Source organism: Equus caballus, chromosome 17 (genome assembly GCF_041296265.1).
Source record: "Equus caballus isolate H_3958 breed thoroughbred chromosome 17, TB-T2T, whole genome shotgun sequence".
In the NCBI taxonomy this organism is placed as follows: Eukaryota; Metazoa; Chordata; class Mammalia; order Perissodactyla; family Equidae; genus Equus; species Equus caballus.
Genome location: NC_091700.1, coordinates 23,438,950 through 23,464,200, shown reverse-complemented (window position 1 = coordinate 23,464,200; position 25,251 = coordinate 23,438,950). Strand labels below are relative to the sequence as shown.

Below are 25,251 nucleotides of genomic sequence, written 5' to 3'. Positions count from 1 at the left end.
CGTACTGGGAATGCAGACTGCTATTTTTCAAAGCTACCATTGAGCTAAAAGTGGGAAGTGGGAGGAGGGCAAGTTAAAAGGTCACAAATCCCCCTGTTTTTCTTTAACCAAAGTTCAGCTATTTCCTTGAACAAAATTTCCCTGGGTTGCTTTAAGCCTTTGGTTAATTTTCAGAATTTTGAAAAGGTTAACTCTGATAACTTTTGTCAGTTTTCTTATGTTTTTATAGAGGAGAGGCTTTTTTGAAGTCCTTACTCTGTGATATCACTGGAACCCTAGTGAAGCTACATTTTCATTTTGAGGTATATGGTCTTGGTTAGCAAAATTAATAGATTGTTTCACCTCAAACCTGATATTTCAGTGAATGAGATACAGTCAAAAGAGATGTCTGAATTTAAGACTAAGTAAAGTTTAATGGAGAACTTTTGTTATTCTTTGTGGCATTTCCCCCAAAGTGATTAATTATCATGAGTTGCATTTGACATGGAATAAAATTTGGCAAGGCAAATGTTTGCCCTGATTCTCTGACTGTTGAGGTTAGATGGAAACAGAGAAGCCCCATGTGCAATGTCTGTCTCAGGGCCCCTGCTCTGTCCAGAGTTGTCTGGGAAGATCTACCCTCATTCTGAAGACTATGGAGCCTGGGCCTTTGGGGATTACAATGGACCCGTTTTAGAAAATAATGGAATTTTATATTTGACCTCAGATGTGACTCTGGTCTGTTATGAGCTATGTAACAGCTCCCATTTATCCTTAATTGTTTCTTTTGGGGGGATTAAAGAGTAATCACACAGGTCTGTAAGGGTAGAAATTTTTCTCCTGAGCCATTCTGGAAGATGAATTTTAGGTTGGTATGATCAGAGTGGTAATATCTCCTGGGAAATTAGTTGTTGTAGTCCTCTTAGTTTTGAAGAACAGTTATTGATGTAGATCATATTTCATAGTACCATCATTGGGAAATTAATTTGTTGAAGAGATATTAATTCAATATTCTTTACTTTATTCTCCTTAGTGAACCTCAGTCAGCATGTTATGTTTCAACATCTAATCTGGATGGGGAGACAAATCTAAAAATACATCAGGTAAAGACACCTTTTAAATTCCTAATTTTATACCTGAGTCCATGATGCCAAGAAATTCTCTCACCACTATTGAATGGATGTAATTTCTCCTCCACAGATATTTAGGGAGAACACACACACACACACATGTATATATATACATATATATATATATATATAATAAGCAGGACCTGGGTGAATGTGTCAGTACTGAAAGAAAAGATATGTCTTATAAAGTTCAGGTCATAAAACATAACGTGCCTTTATGCGTATTGTTTTGAAGATATTTCTATTAGTGCTTTGGTGATAAAACTACTCTCACAGCTAACTATCCTAACTAGATTGAAAGAGGTATAAATGGTTTCTGAGTGAGCTTATACACCACTGTTTTTAAAACTACCATTTGTATTTCAGAGTAACTTGAGGTTATGAAAGGGAGGAGCAATTTCCAAATAACTTTTTATTAATGAAAAAATGCATTGATGTTTAAGATAATCAAGTCTTTGCTTTCTTAATTTCTTTCAGTAAGGAAGCCCCTGGTTTTACATTTGATGATTCACATGTCTGTTTGCTAATCTTTTTTGCAAACTTTAATTTGATTGAAAATGAAAAAAAGGTTTGAAATTTGTTAAAGTCATATATCATCTTTGTAAAAATTATATAAATAATACAGAAACTTGGTCTATTTAACACTCTCCACCTTCCAAATCCCATCTTTATCCCCAGTGCTAATCATAGTAATAGTTTGATGGTACCGCCTTGGTTTTTAAAAAATGCAATTACAGACTTCTGTTATTGGGAAGATGGAGCAGACATACTTCTACCTAATTTTCCTGCTAAGCACAACTAAAAACTTTGGGCATTATACAGAAAACAAATGTAGGAAGACTCCGAAAGAGTGAGAGAAGAAGGCACTTTGCAGGTGAGTTCCTTGGGTTTTCCTTTCACCTCACATGTCCCAGGAGTTTAAATGAAGAAGCTGGATCCTAGAAAGACCAATGAACACAGAAAAAAAATGCACGAACAAAAGACTTCTTTCTCCTGTCAAAGGACCAGGAAAGGGGAAGCCTCATAAGACAGAAAACTTTGAGACAATGGCCAGTCTACTTCAGCCAAAGACCCTAGTAAAAATGTGGCCCCACTCCCATCCCTGCCAGGAAAGGTTTGCTGAGGAGCCTGGACTTCCACCTTCACCAGGTTGTAATAAGCCACCCCAATTCCTCCGCAAGAGTGGTGTCAGGGAAGGCCAAGTATGGAGCCAGGACTTTCATTCAGTGATAAGGGTGGCAATGAGGCCCTCTCCTCTTTTCACAGTGTCGGTAGAGACCATGTGGGCAACAGTAACAAGGCACTTCAACACACTCAAGCCAAGGAGGTATTGGTGGAAGCCTATAGGGGAGACAGAACTTTTACTCTTGCCTAGTTATAGCAAGGAGGCCCTCCCCTTGGCTGTCAACAGAGGCCAAGTGTGCAACTTGTATTTTTATCCCCCATAATGCAGGATTGAAGCAACACCCTCTTCTTCTGTCAGGTGAAGTCAGCTAACACAGAAGGTTTAAATAATATCAGAGTCTCACAACATCATACCCAAAATGTCCAGGTTTCAATAAAGTTATTCATTTCCAAAAACCAGAAGGATCTCAAACTCAATGAAAAAAGATAGTCAATTAATGCCATCACCAAAATAGCACAGATGCTAGAATTATCTGGCAGAGGCTTTAAAGGATCCACTAGAAAAAAGCCTCAGTGAGCAATCACAAACATGCCTGAAACAAATAAAAATATAAAAATTCTCAGTAAAGAAACAAAGTCTCAGCAAATAAATAGAAGATATAAAAGAACCAAATGGAAATTTTAGAACATAAAATTCAATAACTGAAATAAAAAACTCAAGAGATGGGCTCAACAGCAGAACAGAAGGGTCAGAGAAAAGAATCTGCGAGCTGATAGAACAATCGAAATTACCCAATTTGAACAACATTGAAAATAGGCTGAAAAAAAACTGAACAGATCCTCAGGGACTTGTGGAAATATAACCAGAGTTAGCATTCATGTCTTCAGACCCTGGAAGGAGAGGAGAAAGAGGGCAAACCTGAAAAACTACTCAAAGAAATAATTGCTAAAACTTCACAAATTTGCCAAAAGACATAAATTATAGATTCAAGAAGCTGAGCAAACCAAAAGGACAGACTCAACGAAATCCATACCAAAACATATCATAGTCAAACTTCTGAAAACAAAGAAAAAATATTTAAAATGGTGAGAGAAAATGGCACTACCTATAGGGGAAAGACAATTTGAATAACAGCAGATTTCTCATTAAAAGTCATGGAGGTCAGAAGGAAGTGGCATAATGTCTTTCAAGTGCTAAAAAGGAAGAACTGTCAGCCCAGAATCATATCCACCAAAAATATCTTTTGAGAATAAAGAGGAAATCAGAATATTTTCAAATGAAGGAAAACTAAGAGAACTTATTGCCAGAAGATCTTCCCTAAAAGAATGGCTAAAGGAAGGTCTCTAAAGAGAAAAGAAAGAATAAAAAAGGAAGATAAATAAAGAATAAGATAGGAAAAAATAAGGGGCTGGCCCTGTGGCCTAGTGGTTAAGTTCGCATGCTCTGCTGTGGTGGCCCAGGTTTTCACTGGTTCAGATCCTGGGTGCGGACATGGCACCGCTCATCAGGCCACGTTGAGGCAGCATCCCATATGCCACAACTAGAAGGACCTGCAACTAAGATATACAACTAGGTACTAGGGGGGATTTGGGGAGATAAAGCAGAAGAAAAGAAAAAAAGATTGGCCACAGTTATTAGCTCAGGGGCCAATCTTTAAAAAAAAAAAAGAAAAAAAGAAAAAATAAGACTAAATACAATAGGTTTTCTTTCTCTTGAGTTTTCTAAATTATATTTGATGGTTGAAGGAAAAGCTATAAAACTATCTCGTGTGGTTCTAAATATATGTATAGAAAATATTTAAGATAATATTATAACAGGAGAGGATAAAGGAGCATAAAAGGAGGCAAAGCTTCTATACTCTGTTAAAACTTGTAAAATGATGACATAGACTGTGAGAAGGTACATATAAGTAATGTAATGCCTTGAGCAACCACTAAAATAGCTATACAAAGGGATACACTAAAATACACTATCAGGAAAAGGTTGCTGACAAGATGGCAGCATAGGCGGACTCTGAAATTGCCTCCTCCCATGGAAACAACCAATTTAAAACTATTCTTGGAACAATTACCCCTGAGAGAGAACTGAAAACTGGATAAAAAGAACCCCCACAGCAACAGTCCTGACTGAGGTGGAAGAGGAAGAAATTCTTTTCTGGAGAGAAAAAAGCCACCTTCTTGAGCTGTGGAGCTTCATGACCAGCCAGGAGGAATTCTAAGGTACACAGCCTTCCCTGGAGCAGCGGGGGACCTGAGCAAGGGAGTGTTACCACTATAAGCACCCTTTGGACTCAACACAACTGATATGAGTCCCATAATATCTGGCTTTGCTGGCTGTTAACTACAATGGGGAATATCCCTAGAAAAGCTATCAGACGTAAGTGGAAGAAAGCCAGCTCTCAAAAGGTCCATGCACAAATTCACCCGTTTTGGAAAGCAACCTAAAATCACCAGAAAGGAAGGTGCACAGACTTTTCTTGAAAAAAGACCCACCTGATAGGCTCTGGGAAGATCTCAGTGAGAGGTGAGACCTCTCCAGGGACTGAGACATTGGCAGCAGCCATCACTGTGACCTAGTACAGGCATGCTGACACAGATGCTGGCAGACGCCATTGGAGTTCTTCCACTGTCCTGTTAGCCAGGGTATGCCCTGCCCACTAGGGTGACAATTTAACCCAGCACCTCCAGGGCTGGCAGCACGCCATAGGGACTGACCCAACCCAATAGTAAGCCCTGGAGCAACTTGTGGGCCTGCATAGACCAGATGCCTGGATCCTCTGCAGGCAGGCAAGTGGATCTATCTCTGCAAGGCAGGGCATGCACAAGGAGGAGGTGGAGTGTGTGGGGGCCTCTGCAGTGGGGTGACTGGGTCCACTTCAGGGGGTTGGGACATGTGCATGGGCCACGACTGTGTTGACACTGTGTACGGACCTGTGGGCTGTGGGACTTGTCACCTGCAGAAGACTTGTGCTTTTCAAACAGTGACATAGGGGATGGGCCCCACCTTCCAAAGCCTGAAACAATTGGGTGCTCCCATGCTTGAGAGAGCCAACAACAGCCTTGCAGACTGGATGCCTACAGCAATTATAAGCCTCTGAGCCTAGCAGCCAGCCATGCTGGGGGCCTGCTCACTTAACAGCAAAACTGCAGCAGGATTGTGCTATTAGACCTTGCAGCCAAATGTGCTGGGGATCCCCAAACCCAATAAAGTGACTGAAGGGTCCAGAGCAGCCACATGCAGCTGAGACTTACAACCAGCTGGCCAGGGGGACAGCCTAGACTCCCTGGGCACCTGCAGCAAGAGCAACCCAGCCACAACAGATGGACACTTGTAGCCCACACAGGGGTCACTCCTGGAACATTTGGAACTGGTGATGAGAGGGAAACACACTGCTAGGCCTCATAAGGTGTCTCTTACATAAGGCCACCTCTCCAAGACCAGGAGACAAACCTCACCAATGAAGACATAGATATAAGCACAGAGAAAGAGGCAAAGTGAGGAGGCAAAGGAATAAGTTCCAAGCAAGGGAACAGGACAAAACCCCAGAAAAAGAACTGAATGAAACAGAGACAAACAATCTACCTGACAAAGAGTTTAAACAAAAAGTCATAAGGATGTTCAGTGATCTTGGGAGAAGAATGGATGAACTCAGTGAGAAGATCAACAAAGCACTGATAAATATAAAAAAGAACCAATCAGGAATGAAGAATACAATACTGAAGTGAAAAATTCACCAGAGGGACTCAGTAGCAGAGTAGATGATACAGAAGAACAGATCAGTGAGCTGGATGAAGGAATAGAGGAAATCACCCAAGCTGAACAGATAAAAGAAAAAAGAATTAAAAAGAATGAGAACAGTCGAAAGGAACTCTGGGACAACATTCTGGGTCCCAGAGGGAGAATAAAGACACAAAGGAGCAGAGAATCTCTCTGAAGAAATAATAGCTGAAAACTTTTCTAACCTAAAGAAGGAAACAGACATCCAGGTAGAGGAAGCACAGACAGCACTAAACAAGATGAACCCAAAGAGGCCCACACCAAGACACATTATAATTAAAATGTTCAAAATTAAAGATAAAGAGAGACTCCTAAAAGCTGCAATAGAAAGGCAACAAGTCACCTACAAAGGAAACTCTCTAAGGCTAGCAGCTGACTTCTCAGCAGAAACCTTGCAAGCTAGAAGGGAGTGTCATGATATATTTAAAGTGCTAAAAGGAAAAACCTACAGCCAAGAATACTCTACCTGGCAAGGTTATCATTCAGAATGGAAGGAGAGATAAAGAGTTTCCCTGACAAGCAAAAATTAAAGGAGTTTATCATCAAGAAACCAGTTTTACGAGAATTGCTAAAGTGACTTATTTAAGTGGAAAAAGAAGCCCACAAATAGGATTAAGAAAATTATTTTTTTAAATGTAATAAAAGCACTGGTAAAGGCAAAAATACAGTAGAGGTAGCAGATCAATCACCTATGAAGAAAATATGAAGGTCAAAAGAAAAAAGTACTAAAACTACTTCAATGATAGGAGGGTAATGAATACACACACACAAAATAAGAGCTTAGATGTGATATCAAAAACATAAAATGTAATAGGATGGGGGTAAAAGAGTAGAGCTTTTAGAAAGAGGTCAAACTAAAGAGACCATCATCTCAATATAGATTGCCATACACGTAGATTATTATCCTCATAGTAATCACAAACCACAAACCTGTAATAAATACACAAATGAATTAAAAGAAAAGAACACAACATAATACTAAAGAAAGCTATCAAACCACAAGGGAGGAGAGCAAGAGAAGAAAGGGATGGAGAAGAATTACTAAAACACCCAGAAAAAAAATAACAAAATGGCAATAAGTACATACTTAGCATTAGCTACATTAAATGTCAGTGGACTAAATGCTCCAATCAAAGACATAGGGTGGGCAACTGGATTAAAAAACAAGACCCATATATATGCTGCATACAGAGACACACTTCAGACCTAAAGACACTCACAAACTGAAAGTGAAGGAATGGAAAAAGATACTCCATGCAAATGGCAAAGAAAAGAATGCTGAGGTAGCAATACATATAGCCGACCAAATAAACTTTAAAAAAAACTGTAACAAGAGATAAAGAAATGCGTTATAAATGATAAAGGGAACAATCCAACGGGAGGATATAACACTTGTAAATATTGATGCACCCAACATAGAAGCACCTAAACATATAAAGCAACTATTAACAGACATAAAGGAGAAATAGCAACACAATAATAGTAGAGGACTTTAACATTCCACTTACACTAATTGATAGATCATCCAAACAGAAGATCAATAAGGAAACATTGGCCTTAAATGACACACTAGGTCAGCTGGACTTAGTAGATATATACAGAAGATTCCATACAAAAACCACAGAATACACATTCTTTTCAAATGCGCATGGAACATTCTCCAGGACTGATCACATGTTAGGCCACAAAACAAGTCTCAATAAATTTAAGAAGATTGAAATAATACCAAGCATCTTTTCTGACCACAAAGCTATGAAAACTAGAAATCAACTACAGGAAGAAAATCAGAAAAGCCAAAAATATGTGGAGATTAAACAAAATGCTACTAAACAATGATTGTGTCAATGAAGAAATCAAAGGGGACATAAAAAAATACCTGGAGACAAATGAAAATGAAAACATGACATGTCCAAATTTATGAGATACAGGGGCCAGCCCAGTGGCACAGCAGTTAAGTTTGCATGTTCTGCTTCAGCAGCCCAGGATTTGCTGATTTGGATCCTGGGTGTGGACATGGCACCACTTGGCAAGCCATGCTGTGGTAGGCGTCCCACATACAAAGTGGAGGCAGATGGGCACGGATGTTAATTCAGGACCAGTTTTCCTCAGCGAAAAAGAAGAGAATTGGCAGCAGATGTTAGCTCAGGCTAATCTTCCTCAAAAAAAAAAAAAAAAAAACATTTATGGGATACAGAAAAAGCAGCTCTAAGAGGGAAGTTTGTAGCAATACGGGCCTATCTCAACAAACAAGAAAAATCTCAAATAAACTATCTAACAGTGCATCTAAAGGAATTGGAAAAAGAATAAACAAAGCCCAAAATCAGTAGAAGAAAGGAAATAATAAAAATTAGAGCAAAAATAAATGAAATAGAGACTAAAAAAAGAAAAAATCAATGAAACCAAAGCTGTTTCTTTGAAAAGATAAAATTGACAAATCTTTAGCTAGACTCATCAAGAAAAAAAAAGAGACTAGTCTCAAGCAAATAAAATCAGAAATGAAAGAGGAGAAATTACAGTGGACACTGCAGAAATACAAAGGATTATAAGAGAATACTATGAAAAGCTATATGCCAACAAATGGGATAATCTAGAAGAAATGGATAAATTCTTAGAATTATACAGCCTTCCAACTGAATCAAGAAGAAATAGAGAATTTGGATAAACCAATCACCAGTGAGGAGATCGAAACAGTAATCAAAAACCTCCCCCAAAATAAAAGTTCATGACCAGACAGCTTCCTTGGAGAATTCTATCAAGATTTAAAGAAGACTTAATAACTATCCTCAAGCTCTTCTAAAAAATTGAAGGGGTAGGGAGGCTTCCTCACTCATTCTTCGAAGCCAACATTATCCTGATACCAAAACCAGACAAGGACACCAGAAAAAAAGAAAATTACAGGCCAATATCACTGATGAACATCGATGCAAATATCCTCAACAAAATACTAGCATGTCGAATACAACAATACATTAAAAAGATCATAGACCATGATCAAGTGGGATTTAATCCAGGGATGCAGGGATAGTTCAACATCTGCAAATCAATCATTGTGATACACCACCTTAACAAAATGAAAAATAAAAATCACATCATCATTTCAATAGATGCAGAGAAAGCATTTGACAAGATATAGCATCCATTTATGATAAAAACTCTGGATAAAATGGGTATAGAAGGAAAGTAGCTCAACATAATAAAGCCCAAATATGACAAACCCACAGCTAATATCAATCTCAATGGAGAAAAACTGAAAGCTATCCCTCTAAGAACAGGCACCAGACAAGCATGCCCACTTTCGCCACTCTTATTTAACATAGTTTTGGAAGTCTTAGGCAGAGCAGTCAGGCAAGAAAAAGAAATAAAGGGGACCGACATTGGAAAGGAAGAAGTGAAACTGTCACTATTTGTAGATGATTTTATATATAAAAACCCCTAAAGAATCCACTACAAAACTTTTAGAAATAATAAATGAATACCATGAAGTTTCAGGATAAAAAATCAACATACAAAAACCGGTTGCATTTCTATACATGTACAACAAAGTAGAGAAAGAGAAATTAACAATACAATCCCATTTACAATTGCAACAAAAAGAATAGAATACCTAGGACTAAACTTAACCAAAGAGGTGAAAGATCTGTAAACTGAAAACTGTAAAACGTTGTTGAAAGATTTTGAAGAATACACAAAGAAATGGAAAGAAATTGCATACTCTTGGATTGGAAGAATTAAAAGTTAAAATGTCCATACTTCCTAAAGCAATCTACAGATTCAATGCAATCCCTATCAAAGTTCCAACAACATTTTTCACAGAAATAGAACAAAGAATCCTAAAATTTATATGGAAGAACAAAAGACCCCAAGTAGCCAAAGGAATCCTGAGAAAAAAGAACAAAGCTGGAGGTATCACACTCCTTTATTTCAAAATGTACTACAAAGCTATAGTAACCAAAACAGCATGGTACTGGCACAAAAACAGACACAGAGATCAATGGAAGAGAATCGAGAACCCAAAAATAAACCCACACATCTATGGACAGATAATTTTTGATGAAGGAGCCAAGAACATACAATGGAGAAAGGAAAGTCACTTCAATAAATGGTGTTGGGAAAACTGGACAGCCACATGCAAAAGCATGAAAGTAGACCATTGTCTTACACCATACACAAAAATTAACTCAAAGTGGATTAAACACCTGAATGCAAGACCTGAAACCATGAAACTTCTAGAAGAAAACATAGGCAGTACGCTCTTTGACATCGTTCTTAGCAGCATATTTTCAAATAATATGTCTGACTGGGCAAGGGAAGCAGTAGAAAAAAAATAAACAAATCGGACTACATCAAACTAAAAATCTTCTGCACAGCAAAGGAAACCATCAACAAAATGAAAAGACAACCTAACAATTGGGAGAAAGTATTTGCAAACCATATATCTGATAAGAGGTTAATATCCAAAGCATACAAAGAACTCATACATCTCAACAGCAAAAAACCTAACAACCCAATTAAAAAATGGGCAAAAGATCTTAACAGTCATTTCTCCAAAGAAGGTATACAGATGGCCAACAGGCACACGGAAAGATGTTCAACATCATTAACAATCAGGGAAATGCAAATCAAAACTACAATGAGATATCACCTCACTCCCGTCAGAATGGCTATAATTAACAAGATAGGAAAGAATCAGTGTTGGAGAGGATGTGGAGAGAAGGGAACTCTCATATACTGCTGGTGGGAGTGTAAACTGGTGCAGCCACTATGGAAAACAGTACAGAGATTCCTCAAAAAATTAAGACTAGAACTACTGTATCATCCAGCTATTCCACTGCTGAGTGTTTACCCAAAGAACTGGAAAACACAAATGCATTAAGATAGAGGCACCCGTATGTTCATCACAGCCTTATTCACAATAGCCAAGTGGAAGCAACCTAGATACTCATCAAAGGACGAATGGATAAAGAAGATGTGGTATATATATGCTATGAAATACTACTCAGCCATAAGAAACAATGAAATCCAACCATTTGTGACAAAATGGATGGACCTTTAGGGTATTATGCTAAGAGAAATAAGTCAGAGGAAGAAATTCAAATACCATATGATCTCACTCATAAGTTAAAAGTAAAAGGATGGTGAAAGATGTATCATGCAAAGATTAATCAAAAGAAATCAGGAGTGGCTTTATTAATATCAGATAAAGTAAACATCAGACCAAATAAAATTACCAGAGACAGAAAGGAACATTTTTAAATTATTATATAATGATGAAAGAGTCAATCCATTAGAAGACATAGCAATGCTAACGTGTATGCTTCAAAAACAGAGCTACAGTATTTATGAAGCTAAAACTGATAGAACTAAAGGGATAAATATATAAATCCACAATTATAGTTGGAGACTTCAACAACTCCCTCTCATCAACTGACAGAACAACCAGACAGAAAATTCTCAAAGATATATAAGAACTCAACGCCATCAACCAAAAGGATCCATTTGATATTTGTAGAACATTTAACAATGGAATGTTATAGAATAATACCCAACAGAAGGACACGTTATTTTTAGTGCTCAAGGAATATACACCAAGCTAGACAATACCCATGTCGTAAAACAAGTCTCATAAAATTAAAAGATTTTAAATCATAGATAATTTGCTCTCTAACCACAATGGAATAAAACTAGAAAGCAATGACAAAGATAACAGGAAAACCTCCAAAGACTGGAAATAGATAAATTGAATACTCCTATAACTAATGAGAAAATTGAATTAATAGTTTAAAAGCTCCCAAGAAGGAAATCTCCAGGCCCAGGTGGTTTCACTGGAGAATTCTACCAAACATGTAAAGAAAAATTGGCATCGCTTACACACAATCTCCTCCAGGAAATAGAAGAGGAGGGAACACTTCCTAATTTATTTTATGAGGGTATGATTACCCTGATACCCAAACCAGACAAATACAGTGCAAAAAAAGAAACCTACAGACCAATAGCCCTCATGAGTATAGGCACAAAAATTCTTTAAAAGTATTAGTAAATAGAACTCAATAATGTATACAAAGAATTGTAAAGGTTTATTCCAGGGTTGTAAGTCTGGGTTAATAATTGAAAATCAATCCATGTAATTTACCATCTTAACAGGCTAAGGAGGAAAAATCGTGTGATCATATCAATCAATGCAGAGAAAGCATTTGACAAAATTCAATGTCGATTCATGATAGAAACTCAAAAAATGTATAGAAATAGAAGGAAACTTTCTTAACTTGGTAAAGAGAGTCTACAAAAAAACTTTATAGCTAGCATTGTATTTAGCAGTGAAAGGCTAAATGCATTACCCCTAAGACTAGGGGGTCTCCTAATGTATTCCTAAGACTGGGAACAAGGCAAGGATATCTGCTCTTTCTACTCTTATTCAACATAGTACTAGAAGACATAGAAAGAGCAGTAAGAAAAGAAAACAAGGGACACAGATTGGAAAGGAAGTAACGAAACTGTCTCCATCTGCTTTTAACATAGTGGTCTACATAGAAAATCCCAAGGATCTAAAATAAAGTCTAAAAAAAAGTGTATCAGTCATCTGCACAGGCCCAGTTGATGAGTTGGTGGTCTTAACCAGCCTGAACTGGACAAGGAGTTGACCTCAGTTCCTGAAAAACTCAAGCACCCATTCCCAGGGTGACCCAAGTGTCTGAGATGTTATCTATGGGGTGGGTTTTAGTAACGCGTTATCTAACTACTTTTGCAAGCAGATAACTAACTACGAAAAAAGCAAGTTGATCCCTGGTTTCAGTGTGGTGAAGGAATAGACACATCGCTCAATGAAATCACATAGAAAACCCAGAGATAGATCTACACAAATATGGCCAAATGATTTTGTCAAATGTGCAAAAACAATTCATTTGAGAAAAGATAATCTTTCCAACAAATGGTGCTACAGCAATTGTAATTTCATAGGCAACAAACAAACAAAAACCCCTTGACCAAAGTCTTATACTTTATGCAAAAGTTAACTCAAAGTTTAGTAAGACTTAAATGTAAAATATAAAACTGTAAAACTTGTAGGAAAAAACACTGGAGAAAACCCTCAGGACCTAGGGCTAGGCCAAGATTTCTCAGACTTGATACTAAAAGCGTGATCCACAAAAGGAAAAATTTGTAAATTAGACCTCATCAAAATGAAAAACTTTGCTTTTGAAGAGGATGAAAAGACAAGCTACAAAGTGGGAGAAAATATTTACAAACCACGTATCTGACAAAGGACTGGTATCTGGAATATATAAAGAACTCTCAAAACTCAACAGAAAAAAAAATCAACCAAACAATCCAATTGGAAAATGGGCAAAAGAGACATTTCACAGAACAGCATATAAAAATGGCAAATAAGCACATGAAAACATTTTCTACATCATTAGCCATTAGGGAAACGCAAATTAAAATCACAGTGAGCTATCGCTACATGGCTATCAGAATAGCTAGAATTAAAAGTACTTACACCACCAGATGCTGGTGAGGGTGTGCAGAGACTGGATCACTCACACATTGCAAGTGTGAATATGAAATGGTACAACCACTCTGGAAAGCGTTTTGGCAGTTTTGTGTGAAATTAAACATGCAACAATCATATGACCCAGCTATTGCACTCCTGGTCATTTATCCCAGAGAAGTGAAAACTCGTGTTCACACAAAAACCTTTATGCAAATGTTTATAGCAGTTTCATTAGCAATAGCCAGATGTCCTCTACTGGGTGAATGTTTAAACTGTGGTACATCAATACATATTTTTGTTTATTGATCTTGTATCCAGCCACCTTACTAAACTCTAATACATTTTTATGATTTTTAAGTCAAGTTGTGTAGGATTTTTCGGGTAGTAAATCCCTTCTGTAAAAGTTGGATCACTTTTGATCTTTCCTTCCCTGTAATAATAATACCTAATTTATTTTTCCCCCCCATCTTATGGCAATGCTAGAAACTCCAGAGCAGTTGAAAAATAAGTTAGGTGATAGCACCTGGTCTCTTCTTGTTCCTGACTAACACGGCAATGCTTCTAACTTATTGCTTCTAACTATTTCATAGTTAAGTATGATAGTTGCTTTTGATTTGCACGGATACCTTTTTACCAAATTTGAGAAGTTTCCTTATAAGTGAAGCTTACTAGGAATTTTTTCCCCTAGAATGCATGTTAAATCTTTTACTAGTTTTTTCAGCATCAATTGATATAGTAATGATTTTTCTTCTTTAGTTCGTTAACATATCACTCGAGCATCTGTTTCTGAGTTTGCTGGTAATGCATATTTTTCTCTTCTGGGAAATATTTGTTCATTTTTCTATTGAGATATTTGTATTTTCTTATTGATTTATAGGATTTCTTTATGTATTTTTCATACTAATCCTTTGTCAGTCATATATAATTACACCTGTCTCCTTCCAGTTGGTAACTTGCTCTAATACTTTCTTTAAGGTGTCTTTTGATGAATAGAAGTTCATCCTGAACTGTTTCAAGTGTAGGTTTCTGACTGTCAAAACTTCTAAGACTTTGCATGCATGCCTGAGAATATTTGTCTTAAACCTTCACATATGTTGGATATTTGGAAAGATACAACATTCTAGATTTAAAGGTCTTTTATTTAAATACTTGAAAATAAAAATTCTCTGTCTTCCTGTATCTTGTACTGCTCTTTAAAAGACTTATGACAGTTTGATTCTTACTCTCTTGAAGATGATCTGCCTTTTCTCTCTGGACGGTTGAGATCATCTTATTGGAATGAGACATTTTCTAAATCAGTGGTTCTCAAAGTGTGATCCCTGGACCAGCAGCATCACTATCCTCTTGGAGCTGTTAGCAATGCAAATTCTGGTACCCCGCACCAGACCTACTGAATAAAAAACCCTGGGGGTGCATCCCAGCAATCTGTATTTTAACAAAACCTCCAGGTGAACCTGATGCACTCAAGAGTTTGGAACCATTGTTCTAAATCCTTGTTAGTTAAAGTGTGGTCCGGAGGTCAGCATCATCAGCTACAGACATAAACGTGTCAAACATTACTTAGTGTTTGGTTATGGTGATTACACTTTCAAAAATAGTATTTTCATAGACAGGTGATGAAAACTTAACTTTCCTACCTCTTTCAACCTTATTAAAATCATTTGCAAAATGCTGGTATGGCAAAGTCTTCTAACACAGTTTATGTTAAAGTTTGATGTATATTATTTACTATCTGCTAAGAGCAATCCCTTTTTAGACACTGACTTCCATAATCTTCTTTTATTAACTATCAGAGACATTGAACTTTGCCATTAAAATTTTATTTTCATTTTTTTCATTTGATTTTGCTTTGTAGGCTTTGTCAGAAACAGCTGAAATGCAAACAGAAAAGCAGTTGTCAAACCTATCTGGAAAAATAGAATGTGCAGGACCTCATTGTCATTTCAATAGCTTTGTGGGAACCTTGTGCCTAAGTGGTAAAAGGTATCATCTTTCTCTTCTCAAACGTTTCCTTTCTTTTATGAAACATAGAATGTGGCAGTTTTTGTTCTCTCAGTAAATAACATCTTAAAACATTATATTATAGTATTTTCATATTTTACTTGACTTTGAAATAACCTGAGCTATCAAGGTAATTGTTAAAAAAGAATTCTTAAAGATAAGTGGAAAGCTTATGGCATTTTCTGAATCAGTATGCCTGCCGATGGTAGCACTAGAGAAGTCAGGTCCAAGTTTCCTTTGAGTAGAAGTATTTAGCATATTCGTTGGGATGAATTAGCGGGAAGAACAGGATCTTGAAAGTCATCAAAGAGGAGAAGCCACTAGGATTGTGGTTTGATAATGATGGACGAGTTTTCCCAACTTCTGTTCCACTGCCACTTGATTTCCACTTAAGACTTTCATGGGAATGTCTTTTATATAGTGAGTCAGCTCAGTGGGGAGGGGAGGAGGCCAGGTCAATATGGCCGACTGAGCTTGCTTTCTGTGCTCTGGATGACCACACGTAATCCCTTCCACAGATTGCCAAATTAGCATACAGGGATTTATTTGTTCACGTCATCTTCCCTGACAATAAATTATATAGTCACCTTAAGTATAAGAGATGTTTTTCTCTGTAAAATTTGTGATCAATGTACCTTTGGAATGGTGCGAAATGGAGGACAAAGCAGATTTTTTTCCATGCTCTTTTAGGAATAGGTACTTTCTACGAAGACACATTTGTTTTTATTGCTGTTTGCCCATAAAGTTGAACTTGCAAAAGGAAATATCTTTACGGTGAAAGCCCAGGCTTGTTTTACATTGTGAAAAGAAAAAAAGCTTTTTTGGTAGTTAATAAATGCTCTTTTTAATTTTTAGCCCTCTTCCAATTGGGCCTGACCAGGTCGTGCTAAGAGGTACACAGCTTAAAAATACTTGGTGGATCCTTGGCATAGTTGTTTACACTGGATTTGAAACGAAATTCATGCAGGTAAAATAATCTGCGACGACAAATAGTGTTGCTTCTGGATTTTTCCTTCTGCTTTTATGAAGTGAGGATGTTGAATATATATCTGTTGAACTTAGGGAGCTTATTTCTGTTTATTAACCTGAAATTTGAAGGGAAGTCCATGTTTATTTTAGTCTATATATGGCTCCTATTTATGATATTTATTTTTGCCAAAATGACATTAAAGGTTCTATGTAAGTTATTTCTCTTGTGTACCATTCCTCTCAGTTGTTATCTTTTGAGAACCACTCAGGACATTTTGTCTTGGAGCAGGAATTTCTTGAATGAGAAATTCTCTTATTAATGAGAAGTAACTCGACAATAAGTCTATGCATTTTTCCATTTGCTAAAACACAACATTTGGCTTTGACTGTTCCTTCCACAAATATCTCTAGCCGCTATGCCAGACACCGTGCTAAGCCCCTGGGGTACAGTAGGGAACAAGGCCTGTTTCCTGCCCTCAAGTTACTTGTAGTCTGTAAAGGAAGACACTCAAGGTAATATAACACTAGTGGGAAGTGAGGAGGGGTGGATGCTGTGTGTGTATGTAGGGGCCCTGTCCAAAATGACCTTGAGGCTGTTGTGAGGAAGGAAGATGGAAACTAAGGCCTGAAGCTGATAGAACAGATGGAAATGTAAAGGGCACGGGGATTGGTCCTAGAGAAGGGGAGGCAGCTAAGAGAGCTCTAGGCCAAGAATACGGCATGTGTCCAAAGGCCAGTTGGTGAGTGCAGCTCAGTGTGCCTGGAGTGTAGATGGCAGAGGATGAAGCACGGAGTGGTGAGAGACCAGTCAGAGGAAAGTTGGGGCCTGCATGACAGAGGAACTGCGTGTGTTTTCCTGCAAAGCTTTGACTAGCTCAGTGACATACTACTTTGTATTTGCTTCCCCGTTCTCTGTCTCACTGTCCTTTTTCCTCTCACTCTTCCTGCCCTGAGATTGCACCCTGCAATAATGCATTAATGTGTGAGTTTTCCTCAGACTCTGTTTCCTAAGGAACCCAGGCTAAGACAGTGATATAAGCACAAGTTTATCCACAGATGGAAGTTCAGATCTGGGCAGGGAGCCAAAGTCAACATAGAACCCACATAATTGTGACCTGTGATTCAATTGTAAAATGCACAATTCTCTAACACGACGTGTTTTTGTCTTCAGTTGTGTTCAAATGATAACATATCTTACTTAATTATATACATGGTAGCACAATATTTCATCTGAGATTTAAATGCCTATTGTAACTTGAAAAAACCATTCCATCGTTCTCCCAGCATGATTGGTCTGAGCTGCAGCTCATGATAAAGTGCATCCTGCTCTGTCACGTCATTTTGTGGATCTAAATCTCTGCAGGGCTTATTATACATTTGATTGTGTCCTTTCAGAATAACAAAAACCTCAGAGAGGGGCTTTTCATGACTCTAGGAAAGAAAGAACTGGTAAATGTAAATATTTCCTTACCAAAAGATTTTAAAGCCAGCACACTTAGCTGAAAACTATTCTATATTATATAGCATCTGAAGTCATTATTCAAACAAGTCAACCAAAGAGGGGAAATGTGTATGTATGTATGTATGTGTACATACACATACACGTACACATATACATACGCATACACGTACAAGGATGTTCTCTTGTAATATGCTTAATGCAGTTAAGCTGAGGATTTTTTTTTGACCTTATCTATTTCTGTGCTATGTTAAGAAAGTTGAGTACTCTGGATTACTAACTTATATTTTCATAATTTGTAAACTTGGAGCATTTATGCTTCTACATTTTAATGAAAATGTAGAAATGGTAAATTTCATCTGGTAAAGTGTAATTGAAAAGTTAAATATAAGTTAAAAATATAGGGGTATATATTTTCCAATGTCCCAGTAGACCTCTGCAGATGATTAGACAGAAATTTATGGACAAATCTGAAATGTTAACAGAAAGTTATTGTTTAAAGCTCTCACTGTATCCCCAACCCAGAGCTTTGGTTTCCCTAAAATATGTATGTGCTAGAGCAATTTTTTTTTTTGAGGAAGATTAGCCCTGAGCTAACAGCTGCCACCAATCCTTTTCTTTTTGCTGAGGAAGACTGGCCCTGAGCTAACATCTGTGCCTGTCTTCCTCTACTTTATATGTGAGATGCCTGCCACAGCATGGCTTGATAAGCAATGCATAGGTCTGTGCCCGGGATCTGAACCGGTGAACCCCAGGCTGCCGAAGCAGAGCCTGTGGACTTAACCACTACGCCACTGGGCTGGCCCCTAGAGCAATTATCATACTGATAAAATCTTGAATATTTTCTCAACAGACTCAAGTGAAGACTGTCTTACCACGGTTTTTAAACTGGAAATAATCCAATAACTAGAAGCAGTAAGGCCAATAAATTAGTGAGGTTTTCGTTTGTTTGTTTTGCCTATTCAGAACATCACCCAGGCTGTCAATTTGCCGCATCTGATTTTTAAGAACTCTAGAACGTTGAAGTGGTAGACCTGCTGTGTGAATGTTTTCTACGAACTAGTAAAAGATGCTCGAAGGACTGAAGTGGAAAAGCCATGCTCATTCAACAACGTGGCACCCTTTTAATCTGTTAGTTATCTGTAAAAAAATGTATTCTACTTTTTACCTGTTGGAAGTTGTGACTTCCTGTCATCATCAAAATGTTTGTGCGCTGTAATTCCTCTGTTTGTTTTGTTCTGGTTGGTTGTTGTTGTTCTTTTTGGTGTATGGGGACTATTGTGCAGAATTCAGTCAAATCGCCTCTCAAGAGGTCAAAGGTGGAGAAACTGGCCAACGTGCAGATCCTGGCGCTGTTCGTGCTGCTCTTGGCGATGTCCTTGGTGAGCTGTGTGGGAGCCTTTCTCTGGAATCGAAGGTATGGAGCAGACATTTGGTACATCAGGAAGAAGGGTGAGTGTCAGAGGGTGGCAATAAGCTGCCATTTATGGAAGTTTAAATGCTTTAAAAAGTGACTTTAAACACTTGCTTCCATGTTTTTATTTAAAAGGGAAGGCACTTGTTCTATTCTAACTGGTATATATATTTTTTTTTTTTTGAAAAACTGAGGATTAATGAGCTTTAGAAACAGACTGTTTTCAGATATTTTTTTTTAAAGCTTGTTCTGTCAATTCCACATAATCCTGGCATTCCAGAATAAAGGAGTGAGAGGAGTCAGGGTGGAGGCATGAGACTGTGAGTCAGATACACAAGGCCATGCCTCTGGTTGTACCGCTTAGTCACGAGGAGAATTCGGACAAGGTTTTTACTTCTTTGAGCATTACTTCCCTCCTTTGAAGATGGGGACAGTACCTACCTCATTGGGTTAGTACAGTACTTCCAGGACAATGAATGGTGCCCAGGAAATGAGGACAAGGGCACTGAGGGAGATTCAGTGGTTCAGTTGACTGATTTAAAGGTAAACTGGTATTTGGCATGAAAAGTTCAGCATTTTTTTTTTTATGTCTTTCCGTGTTTTCAGAGTACACCATTATACATCTTTCTGCCTTTTCTAATCTATCTCCTGAGGATTTTAAATTATTCTAACTTCCCTTGAGAGGATCTGTTTGGGAGCATTTTAGGAATAAAGAAACTAAGATACAGACTCTGTAGTTTGATAAAAAAAAATCAAGGATTCATTCTTATGCGATCTGGGTTTCTAGATGTTACCTGTTGAGTTTTTATTTCAAGCTTACAGATTTTAGATGATTTGAAAAAAGTAATCTTGATTTAAATTTGCTTGTTTAATTTTCTCTAGCCCAAGAGTGTGAATATTATCTCATTTTTGAAACAGACATAAAAGCTTACAGAAGTCATTGATATTTTGATGTCTGTAAAAAGTGTCAAGTTCTGCATATACTGTACAATTGCTCTCTTCTTCACTTCTTGATCAGACCTCTTGAAAGAAGAGACAACCCACACTGTCTCCGTTTCCTTACCGCCTGGTCATTCTTGGGCCCATTTCAGTGTGCTGTCTACTTCAACCAGTCTACTGAAATTGTTGCTCAAGGTTAGGAATAAATTCCTAATTGCCAAGGCGGGGGCTCATTTTTAAGTCTCTATCCAATTGGACTTCTGTCCCCTCTTCTGATCTTTGTTAAAAAAACTCTTCCCTATTTGACTCATTGATCCACCTTTTAAATGCTGGTGTTTTTCAGGATCCTGCTCACCAAGAATTCCTCAAATTTGGTCCATAAATCCTCAAAATTTTGGGAAAAGTTTTCTTCACATATGTACGTGTGTTATTTTTTTCTTCAGGAGAGACTTCATCAACTTCTTAAGGGTTAATTGTCTCATGCAAGATAATCTTTCTAAGAGAGCTCACCCACTAATAATTTCAACTGTTAACCATCACTTGATGTCTTCTACCTGGTTGCCTCCAGGCTAGCTCTCTCTATGAATTATTAACTCATTATTGCCTACACGTGGCTTTCTAGATGTCCTGTAGGCCTCTTACCTCAGCATGCACAAAACTAAATTCATCTTTCCCCCCCCCCAAATCAGTGTCTTTTTTCAATACTCTCCATGTAAATTGTAAGTACCACCATCCAACCATCCAAGCTGGAAACATAAAGGTCATTCTTACCTCTCTTTCTCAGCTTGCTGCTCTCTTCCCCACTCCTGCACCCATCGCCTTCATCATCCAATCAGTGCCAAAGTCTTGCTGACTCTACCTTTCCAACATTTTCTCTGTGGGCACACTCCTCTCCATCTGTCTGCCACAGTTCCCTAAGTGATTGCCCAGTTCTCAGCCAAGTTCCACAAAAATTCACTCTTTACACAGTTTGCAGAAGGATGCATGTGAAAAGTAGTTATGAATATGTAAAGTAGCTTCGGTGGTGTCCTGTTGCCTGTACTGGGTTGGCAAACTACCACCAATGGCCCATTGCTTGTTTTTGTAAATAAAGTTTTATTGGAACACAGCCACACTTATTCGTTACCTGTCATCTGTGGCTACTTTCATGCTTACAACAGCAGAGGTGAGTAGTTGCAACAGAGACTGTATGGCCTGCAAAGCCTGAGACATTTTCCCTCTGGCTGTTAGAGAAAATGTTTTCTGACCTCTGGCCTACAGGGTCAAGATAAATCTCCTTTAGCCTGGTACATCAGGACTTCTATAACCTGGTCCTATCTCCATCACTTGACATCTCACCCCTTCTTCCTTAGCATTTAGCGTCTATTCATAGAGGACTCCTTTTTGGTCTTTTTCATGATCCTTCATCCACTGGCTGCTTCATCGTCTCCAGACCTTTGGTCCAGTTCTCCTTCTGCCTCAAATGCGTGTCTCGTCTCTTCTTGCCTTGGTACCTGCCTCTTTTCATTTCAGACCAAGTTGAAGCGTTACCTTCTCCAGAAGCGTTTCCTATGTCTTACCTCCCTCTTTTTTTGTTTTTTTTTGTTGTTGTTGTTTTTTAGTTAGGAGCCCTCTTTGGCTTCTATAATGATATCCTTAATAGCTATCATTCCATTTCCATGTTTTATAATTATTGTTCATCCCTTCCCTACAACTAGATTGTGAATTTTTGAGGACAGGAATCATTGTATCTTTAACTCCAGGAACAGTGCCTTTTCATAGTAGGAACTCAGTAATTAATTGATTGGCTAAAAGAAATAACTTCAGAGTTGAAACAGAATTCTATAGTTTTCTAGTCCAACCCCTAGTTTTATGAAAGTGAAACAGGTTACATGTGTTTACCAAAAAAGCACAGAGGAAGTTAGTGCTTATTTGCAGTAAGAACCTACAATTGGCTCTGGACTACACCCCTTCGCTCAGGATGTTCCAGTCCAAAAGAAGAAAAAGACATCGGGTAATTAAAGTTATGACTGCATTTTCAGTGATTAGAAATTTACCAAGCACTAAAGATTTTGTCTCCATTTCTCTGTCCATAAAATGGTCATAGTAATATCTGCCTGTAGTTTTCTTAAAAGAATGATTTATAACCATAAAGTAATACACTAGGTATAAAAGTATAATCATGGCAAATAGGGGAAAGTTAGTAAACTCAAGGTGATAACAGTTTGAATACATGTGGCAGTGAATTGAACTTGACTTTTAGGTCGATGGAATTTAGAAATCTACGTTTAACTACTATTGTTCTAAATTACAAGTATGCTCCCTTTTACGAAAAATGAATATAAAATTTTGACTTAAAACTATTATTTAATTTTGTCTGTATTTATGCAGCTTTGTGTTTAATTAAATTAATGTTCCTTACAAATTAATTTCTGTTTAGTTCTTTTCAGTTATGACCCCTCCTCCCATAACTCAACCATATAAATTTAACATGTAAGATTGAGATGCAAGTTTTCAGAAAGGTGTATATAAGGCAGTGTGTGTATATCCCCTGAACACCTTCTAGATATTTTTAAGTAAATTTCTATGAAATTTGGTTGAATTCTTATTGGAAAATTATCCTATCAAACACACCTATCTGTTTAAAAATGAGTACATCACTAGGTTTTACCAAGTATCATATTTGGTTTTTGGGCTTTACTTTCCTACTTTCCCTGAGTCTTAAAAGTGGTTATAATAATTCTCTCTTTGACTTCAAAGCTACTGTTACTGCCAGCTAAAATGTCCTCCTCATTCCTTCCCCTCATCTCCTGGATTTAACAAACTCCCTTCTTCAAAGCTTTGCTCACCCCCTTTTCTGCAACCCCTTTCTGGGCCCTCTGCTTTGTGGTGTTGCTACACTGTGCACAGCACCATCGTGGAATTCATCACACCGTAACTGCTGACTCGTCTTGCTTTCTCAAGCTGCATCCAGAGCTCCCTGAGGACAGGGCCTGTCTCTTATTAGCTCTTGTCTCTCAATGCTTCCAGTACACCTTATTCTGTGGTTGGTGCTTACCTAATATTTTTAAAACCATTTTATAGCTGTGTGCGCATAATTATACTTTTAATAGTAATCTTCATGGAGAAAATTCCACAATTTAATAATGTAATAATGCAAACAGAGATGAATAAAGATATCGCCTGAAGCTGTGACACAGTTCTTCTGATTTTCTTCCACAGATTACAATTCCCACAACTTTGGGTTTGATTTATTGGTGTTCATTACCTTGTACCACAATCTCATCCCCATTAGTATGCTGGTCACTCTGGAAATGGTGAAATATGTTCAGACCCTGTTTATAAACTGGGTGAGTATTAAAATCAGAAAGTTAAAAGTTCTCTCTTGAGCTATGGCTTTTGTTTTCTTTTTAAGAATCCATGTAACTAACTGAGTTCTTATCATGGGGCCGGTGCTGCCAATGGGACAGCTGTGCTTTCGACAGGAGAGCCAACCATTGGTGTCGATCTGATTCAGAGTCCCCAGGCCTCTGTGTGTCACTCTTGAGGACACCATTTTTTTATATATATTTTTTCTAGTTAATAAGAAAGGTTTAAGAGACAGTGGCTTCATAGCAAGCGTAGAGAGATAGTCAATCCATTAAAACTTAAGATTGTCACAGAGAAAGAGAGTCCAGTAGACTTACAATAGATTTGCAGATCTTGGCAAGAATGACAGAAATAAAGCCATTCTAGAATCACTTCAAATTAAAAAAAAAAACGATTCTCAGGTGACAACCACGTATTGTGAAGTTACTGCTTAGTAAGTTGTGACCAAACGAATTTTCCAGTTTGAATGTGGGGTTGCAATTTTTAGTTATATCTTAAAATATTTTTATTTGAAATAAAAATCATTAGATGTCACATTTAAATGATCCTCTCAATATGTCAATGAATTACCATCATTTGAAGGGGAATGCTATTTTAACAACCACAAAATGAGACAAAGTGCTTTCAAATGTGTTCTCATTTAGTTTTCACAGTAGTGCTGTGAGGTGCGTGTTATTGCTCCCGACTTCTAGATGTAATAGTTGAGGCACGCTCAAGGTCCAGAGCACGTCTGAGGCACAGCCAGGGTTGGGAAGCCGAGTCTTCCAGTTCCAGGTCACCAGCACATTGACATTTGTTCCTACATGGCGTGGCCTCTCCTGAATCGCCTCTGCCAACGTATGTGAGAAACTGGGATCTGGCATTCCAAATCCGACTAGTCAAGACTCCCCATTGTGAGTTCTTTCTAAATGTCAGCCACCTTGGAAGAAGATCAGTGGCAGTATGGCCTTCCTAAAGAAATTTTGAACCAAGTCCTGACTCTGTGGCTTGGCTGTTTTGTTCGTTTCTTGCAGGATGACGATATGCATTATAAAGAAAACAATGTCTACGCCATGGCCAGAACATCGAATCTTAACGAAGAGCTTGGGCAGGTGAGGGCCCCTTCAGGGCTGGACAACGAGATAGGGGCTTCAGAGAAGGTGGATCCAGGAGAAGTGTGTGCAAAGTTCAAGTGTCAAATTCAGGCTCAGACTATAGTTAACTTGACTCCCACATGGAGCTTCAAAAGTATAATTTGGTCAAAACATGGATAATATTCATGATGGGTTGCAAATAGAACAGGCCTTCTAGAGGTGATTATGTGCTTATGAAGGAGTGGAGGAGCTGGAAGGACTCTCAAGGAGCCACAGGAACCCTGGGACCTGCCACGGTGGCCGTCCTCCTGCTGCCCTAAGTCAGATGCCTCACAGGGAAGCTTCCAGAGGCTGCTGCAAAATTTCACGCCTGCCAAACCCATGCATCTGCCCACAGCTGCTGGAAGGGCAGTCATATAGCTGCTAATTCTTTCTTGCAAGTTTTTCTCGATGGTAGACTCTAACCTGGAGTCCTGCTGACAGGGCATTGGGACACACGTAGCCTTGGGCCTCTGGTCACTGCAATACAACGGAAAGAGGTGAGGATGAG

At 38.1% G+C, this 25,251-nt stretch overlaps 1 protein-coding gene across 1 annotated transcript in view; it reads left to right on the top strand.

Annotated features, from left to right (window-relative positions):
- Positions 1-25,251, top strand: part of LOC100059750 (phospholipid-transporting ATPase IB) — a 141,876-nt gene that overhangs the window by 16,988 nt on the left and 99,637 nt on the right. Inside the window, exons 4-9 of the mRNA XM_070240554.1 lie at positions 1,013-1,082; positions 15,354-15,481; positions 16,355-16,466; positions 19,214-19,379; positions 23,482-23,609; positions 24,642-24,719. Coding sequence (XP_070096655.1) covers positions 1,013-1,082; positions 15,354-15,481; positions 16,355-16,466; positions 19,214-19,379; positions 23,482-23,609; positions 24,642-24,719 — 682 coding nt within the window. The remainder of the gene's footprint in view (positions 1-1,012; positions 1,083-15,353; positions 15,482-16,354; positions 16,467-19,213; positions 19,380-23,481; positions 23,610-24,641; positions 24,720-25,251) is intronic.